Consider the following 7427-nt stretch of genomic DNA (forward strand, 5'->3'; position numbering starts at 1 on the left):
AGAGAAAGCTTCTAGACATTCTCCTGGGCTTTGGGTGTAGTGTGCTAGAGTCACCGTGTGCCAGTGTCTTATTTGTCTTGTGGTGCCGGTGACCCGAAGTACCTTGTGGCATGTGTTTGTTCAGTGTCTGCTTGTGGCCGCCATGTCTTTACCATCTGCTCGGGGTAATTGACAGAGATGAACCTCTTTTTATTGATCCTTTGTATAGACTGGGGATAAAGCACTCCCTGCTGAGAAGAAGAAGAATCTAACCAGGCCATGACTCAATGTCTGACCATAGTCCCAGGGCAATATTATTAGCATTTGTGGCCAGTAGACCATTTTTATTTTTATGGTAAAATTTTGGTAAAACCCGAGTGTCCCCTGGTATAGCTCCTGGCAATGAAGGATGGATGAGGAGAGGGTTCGAATCTCTATGCAATGGCAACCCTGCAGCGGTTCCTGTCTGTCTGTCTCTCATCTTACCGTGCCAGTGTTGTTTCGTGCTTTTCCCGTCCACGCTGTTACCACATCTTTATTGTGAGCCTTAAGTTACTAATCGGGCCCTGAATGGGTCTTTATTTTCTAATGTACTGACCCTTATTAAAGCCGGCAGATCCCTGTTCATCTGCTTATTAAGGGTATGTGAGAGTAAAGCACAGAACACTGAGCCGCCTCCGCAGGAATGTCCACATTGTAGCGCCCGCAGCAGTGGAGGCTGCTCTTACGTGGACGTCCTTTCTTGTTTGTCACTGTCCATCTGTTTATCCTGAGGTTTTTCACTCTCTTCTCCTCTGACTCCTTGCACATAGATCCGCGTCGTGAAGGCATTCCGTAGCTCTCTCTATGAAGGTTTAGAAAAACCGGACTCTCGAACTTCCATTCACAATTTCATGACCCATCCAGAATTTAAGATAGAAGATTCTCAGCCGCATATTCCTCTAATCGATGACACAGACCTGGAGGAAGACCCTGCCCTGAAGCAAAACTCCAGCCAGCCTCCCTCACCCAACAAAAACAACAATGCAATTGACAGTGGGATCAATCTCACCACAGAGACAAGCAAGTCGGCTACCTCTTCCAGTCCCGGGAGTCCGATACATAGCCTGGAAACCTCCCTGTAGCTGGAGATGGCAGTGCAACTGCAAACTCATCATTCAGAATCATAAAGGCAACGAATACTTGTATCTGTCTGAAAGAAGAGGCAACACTACTGGGAAAGTCCGTGTCCAGGCAGCGCTAGGAAAGAAACCGTGGCAGGTTCCTGCAAAGCCGCATGTTGCTCCCACCACCTTCCTGCATGAATGTACACTTGCAATCCTTGCTCTTCTTTCATTTTGGAGGTTTCCAGTGGAGGGGCATTTCCCCAGTCTTCAGTATTGACTTTGTACTGGTACATGAGCCACCAATCTAGGCAGAGACCTCGCAATCCTTCTTACTGGATTAGTAGGGTTTTTTTTCCCCTTTTTGAAGCTCTAAACCTCAACTTGCACATAACAAGAGAAGGACGTACATGGGCGGCAGACGTGTGTATGTGTGTGTATGCATAGACACGTGGAAACCCCCTCACAGAAGTCAAAGGAGACATGTGAACATTGGCATATCGTCACAGGTGCTGGGGCTGCACAACACCCCACCCACAAATACATTTTTACTCTGTGTACAAACCCTTTATGCATGTCCGAAGGGAAATATGTTGTTCCCTAAAATATGAGGTTAAAAAGATAAAAGAAAAAAAAAAAAAAAAAAAAGCTGATCTACTTATTGCAAGCAGAGTGCACGAAATGGTTATGTTTCTTTGTACCTACCACTTGTAGTGGGTGACATGCACAACGCATCGTTCCTGTGGAGATCGCACAACGCACACTTTCCTTGGACTGATTCCAGATTTAGGACTTGAAGTGCAACGTGGCTAGACAGGAGAAGGGACTTTCCTTCATCAAACCAGTGCAAATGGCTTCTCCACCATCTTCACGGCATCAACCTAATACATAGGTTGTCCACGGTTCCCCATAAGGGACTAAGATAGCAATAATCCCCTGGTGTCCGGCCGGGCAGTTCTTTACGCCCTTTACTTTCTCATTTGGCGGCTGCTTTATCTTTATTTTGTAATTTGGTTTTGCCATTTATATCCTGAAAGATGAATGTCACTTGTTTACAAGCTCGGCCAAGTCGCTGAGCACACAACGATGTGAGCTGAAATGTATCACACTTCCAGAGCGGTCAGAGTAATGGTCACAGGGAGGAGTAACATCCAGACCTATCAGAGTAATGGTCACAGGGCGGAGTAACATCCAGACCTATCAGAGTAATGGTCACAGGGAGGAGTAACATCCAGACCTATCAGAGTAATGGTCACAGGGCGGAGTAACATCCAGACCTATCAGAGTAATGGTCACAGGGCGGAGTAACATCCAGACCTATCAAAGTAATGGTCACAGGGCGGAGTAACATCCAGACCGGTCAGAGTAATGGTCACAGGGAGGAGTAACATCCAGACCGGTCAGAGTAATGGTCACAGGGAGGAGTAACATCCAGACCGGTCAGAGTAATGGTCACAGGGAGGAGTAACATCCAGACCTATCAAAGTAATGGTCACAGGGCGGAGTAACATCCAGACCGGTCAGAGTAATGGTCACAGGGAGGAGTAACATCCAGACCGGTCAGAGTAATGGTCACAGGGAGGAGTAACATCCAGACCGGTCAGAGTAATGGTCACAGGGAGGAGTAACATCCAGACCGGTCAGAGTAATGGTCACAGGGAGGAGTAACATCCAGACCTATCAAAGTAATGGTCACAGGGCGGAGTAACATCCAGACCGGTCAGAGTAATGGTCACAGGGAGGAGTAACATCCAGACCGGTCAGAGTAATGGTCACAGGGAGGAGTAACATCCAGACCTATCAAAGTAATGGTCACAGGGCGGAGTAACATCCAGACCGGTCAGAGTAATGGTCACAGGGCGGAGTAACATCCAGACCGGTCAGAGTAATGGTCACAGGGCGGAGTAACATCCAGACCTATCAAAGTAATGGTCACAGGGCGGAGTAACATCCAGACCGGTCAGAGTAATGGTCACAGGGAGGAGTAACATCCAGACCTATCAAAGTAATGGTCACAGGGCGGAGTAACATCCAGACCGGTCAGAGTAATGGTCACAGGGAGGAGTAACATCCAGACCGGTCAGAGTAATGGTCACAGGGAGGAGTAACATCCAGACCGGTCAGAGTAATGGTCACATGGTGGAGTAACATCCAGACCTATCAGAGTAATGGTCACAGGGCGGAGTAACATCCAGACCTGTCAGAGTAATGGTCACAGGGAGGAGTAACATCCAGACCGGTCAGAGTAATGGTCACAGGGCGGAGTAACATCCAGACCGGTCAGAGTAATGGTCACAGGGCGGAGTAACATCCAGACCGGTCAGAGTAATGGTCACAGGGCGGAGTAACATCCAGACCGGTCAGAGTAATGGTCACAGGGCGGAGTAACATCCAGACCGGTCAGAGTAATGGTCACAGGGCGGAGTAACATCCAGACCAGTTAGAGAGGAAAGGTCACAAGGTGGAATAAAACCAGACTGGTCTGAGTAATGATCACCGGGCCGGGCACTTTGTCTAGCTATAAAGTTGCTGCAATAAACACTGCTTGTCTGTAGCTTAGTTCAGTGGTCAGAGATCATCACCATATTCCTTATCCTGGTGCATATTTATGTGAAATAGCGACCCCACTCTAACCATCATCATTATGTCCTTTTCCATAAGTACACTAGTCTCTTATTTGTCAGATACCCCCTTCTCTTGATGATACTTTGTGTACATTAGTCTTATCTGTCAGATACCCCCTTCTCTTGATGATTATACTTCACTAGCATATACCCGCGACTTCGTCCACGCGACAACACTGACGTGGAGCCGCATACATGTGGGCAATAGGTGCTGGTTATGGTACGCTGGCCCTAGGCCACCCTCCCTCCCACTGCACCCCCTTCTTCCCCACCGCCTCCCCTCCCACACCAGCCTTCGCTCCTGCAGAAACCCCCTCCCCCCAGCTTGAACACCCACCTCCTACTTCCCCCGTGTGGCGTAGCACCCCCCTCACTTCCCCGCCTCCTTCTCTGCGGCGGCGCACATACGTACCTCTGGGCCCCCCCAAACTCTGCGGCGAGCCCCCATTCGCAACCCTTCTCCTTATGTGGGTTCTCTTTGTAACCCTACTCTCCCGACCTCCTGCCTCCCCCTGGCTCTCAATTTCGTGTCCCCCATTTTCTCCTTTCCCCCCGCTCCCCACTCCGCCTCCTACCACGGCATTCCCCTGGCGGTTCCCCCTGTTTCCTCTCTCAGACCCCCTGTCACATAGTTTCCACAGCCTCGTTCCTACCTGTCCCTCCTCGGCATCAAGCTCCTGCGGAATGTCCTGGTCCAAGCGCAGGGCGCGCTGCTGAAAAGTGAGGCTGTATGTGCGGTCACTTCTCCAGCGTGTGAGCACCGCTATGTTGTTGCAATTGCTGGCCGGCCGCTAGCTCCGCCCACACTCCAGCGTCAGCCAATCCGTTTAGTTCTCAAGGGCCTGGGATGACATCATCTCAGGTCCTCAAACAGATACCGAAGTGAACATCGGCGGAATTTGCCGTGCAGACTGGCGGCAGAGGGATGTCCAACGTACCCTATTTTCCTTTCCGGGACCCAAGGTAAGTATGCGCAAAATTTGGCGCGTATCCGTTCGGTAGTTTAGGTGTCATTAGAGAACAAACATCCAAATACACAAACCCACAAACATCCAAACACACATACTTTCACATTTATAATATTAGTAGGATGTACACTAGTTTCTTCTTTGTCAGATACTCCCTTATCTTGATGATTGTTATACTTCATGTACACTAGTCTCTTATATGTCAGATACCTCATCTTGATGATTATTATACTTCATGTACACTAGTCTCTTATATGTCAGATACCCCCTTCTCTTGATGATTATACTTCGTGTACACTAGTCTCTTATATGTCAGATACCCCCTTATCTTGATGATTATACTTCATGTACACTAGTCTCTTCTTTGTCAGATACTCCCTTATCTTGATTATTATACTTCATGTACACTAGTCTCTTATATGTCAGATACCTCCTTATCTTGATGATTATTATACTTCATGTACACTAGTCTCTTATATGTCAGATACCTCCTTATCTTGATGATTATTATACTTCATGTACACTAGTCTCTTATATGTCAGATACCTCCTTATCTTGATGATTATTATACTTCGTGTACACTAGTCTCTTATATGTCAGATACCTCCTTATCTTGATGATTATTATACTTCGTGTACACTAGTCTCTTATATGTCAGATATTCCCTTCTCTTGATGATTATTATACTTCGTGTACACTAGTCTCTTATATGTCAGATACCCCCTTCTCTTGATGATTATACTTCATGTACACTAGTCTCTTATATGTCAGATACCCCCTTCTCTTGATGATTATACTTCGTCTACACTAGTTTCTTACATGTCAGATACCCCCTTCTCTTGATGATTATTATCCTTTGTGTACACTAATCTCTAAATTGTTAGATACCCCCTTCACTTTCCAATCTCTGACCAATAGAGGTTAGACCAGGGCAGGGCCCTAGTTTCATGATTCCTACAGTGGTCAGCCTGGATCCAGAGCACACAGCAGCTTGCAGCCTCCCATGTATGTTTCTAGAGATTCCCTGTAGACTTTTCATAGATTATTCCAAGGGTTGCCTTATCATCGATCTACAAAATAGTGTCTGATCTGTGACACCAATGCTGAGAGCCACAGACAGATGTGGCCCCTGTGTGGAGAGATTATTACATCGGTGACTTACTTCTGAAAACCCATCCTGACCCATCACAGCAGAAACATTGTGTGCCAGGCACAGGATGCTTGTCCTGTGCACGTCCCAGAACCCTAGACAATTGGGATGTCAGCCTCACAATGAATGTATATTAGTAAGGTGTACAGGCTGGACTCACCATCATAATAAGAAAGGACCAGTTGTCTATGGATCACATCTCTTCTGTGACTTTCAAGCCCACGGATCACCCCTCCCCCATGACTCTCAGGCCACGGATCTCCTCTTCCCTGTGACTCTCAGACTATTGGATCTTCTCTCTTCTGTGACTCTCAGTCCACATGACCTTCTCTCTTCTGTAACTCTTAGGCCTTGGGTTGTCCTCTCCCCTATGACTCTCAGGCTACAGGATTTCCACTCCCTTTGGATCTTTGGGCCCACAATCTCCTTTCCCCTGTGACTCTAAGGCCACTGGATTTCCTCTCCTCTGTGACTTTCGGACCACAGGATATCCTCTCCCATGTTACTATTATGCCATGGGATTTTCTCTCTTCTGTGACTCTCAGGTCATGGGATCTTCTCTGTGACTCTCAGGCCATAGGATCTCCTCTTCTCTGTGACTCTCTGGCTCCCGATCCCCTTTACCCTGTGACTCTCACAACATAGGGTTTCCCCTCTCGCCCACGGGTCTCTTCTGCCCTTTGACTCTCCGACCATAGGATCTCCTCTCCCCTGTGACTCTCAGGCTCATAAGTTAAAGGATCCTGTAGCTGACCTCCTCTCCTGGCTTTCAACACGTTTCGGCCATCCCATCTCATAATCTTCAAAATATTTTTTTTTTTTGTTAACAGATAAATGTTTATAGTAAAATGCTGAAAAATTACGATAGACAAAGAAAAGTCCAGGTGACCAGAAAGACTCCTATAGTAATGGTCCCTTGCACCAATGCTCATGGAAACATTAGCCCCAAGTCCCCACATTGCAAGGCATCTAATGAAAGCATGTATCAAAGCAATAAGTGTGTCTGGCTGGTCACCATCAGCGCCATCTTGTCTACGGTCTCTACAAGCCATGGTCTCCTATAGATTCAGCCAAGCACTGTGCTATGTGTCAGGGAACTCAATGCTGTGGACTCCTAGATTATTGGTCTGGTGTAATCCCTGATGATACCCGCACTGTCTACAGCCTGGAGAGCCAACATGGAGACAACAGAACCTTCAGCAAGTGACAATAACGTCCCTAAAAGGATGGTGCACTGAAGAATGCTCCACCTGTAGCTGCTTTCTGTGTCTGTCAATACTTCAGAAATCTTTGCACGCGTTGTCATCGCGACGTACGGCTCCCTGATGGAGACCCATTCAGGAAACGGAACTTATCATTAACACAAATGTGCTTTCTATGTTCTGTCCTTAGCAGCATGGGAGATGTGAAAAAAACAAAAAAAGGCAAAAAAATCCACCTCTATATAAAGATCTATACATATATATATATATATATATATATACACACAGATATTTATGGTAAAATCCATTCTGTAAATGATCTCCTCCGTCGGCTCTGCTCAGCGCTGGGGGGAGGGGGTCCTCGGTTCGCCCATTTTTACATACTTTTTTAATTCTCGATG

The 7427-nt window shown here is 47.0% G+C and overlaps 1 protein-coding gene across 2 annotated transcripts in view; it reads left to right on the forward strand.

Annotated features, from left to right (window-relative positions):
* LOC142187823 (plasma membrane calcium-transporting ATPase 2-like) overlaps positions 1 to 944 on the forward strand; it is a 29804-nt gene extending 28860 nt beyond the window's left edge. The window contains exon 8 of one of the 2 annotated variants that reach the window (XM_075261650.1): positions 792 to 944. In XM_075261650.1, coding sequence (XP_075117751.1) covers positions 792 to 817 — 26 coding nt within the window. In that variant the 3' untranslated portion in view covers positions 818 to 944. The remainder of the gene's footprint in view (positions 1 to 791) is intronic. The other variant, XM_075261651.1, reaches the window with a different exon arrangement.
* Positions 945 to 7427: the final 6483 nt, after the last annotated feature.

Source organism: Leptodactylus fuscus, unplaced genomic scaffold (assembly GCF_031893055.1).
Source record: "Leptodactylus fuscus isolate aLepFus1 unplaced genomic scaffold, aLepFus1.hap2 HAP2_SCAFFOLD_246, whole genome shotgun sequence".
Lineage (NCBI taxonomy): Eukaryota > Metazoa > Chordata > Amphibia > Anura > Leptodactylidae > Leptodactylus > Leptodactylus fuscus.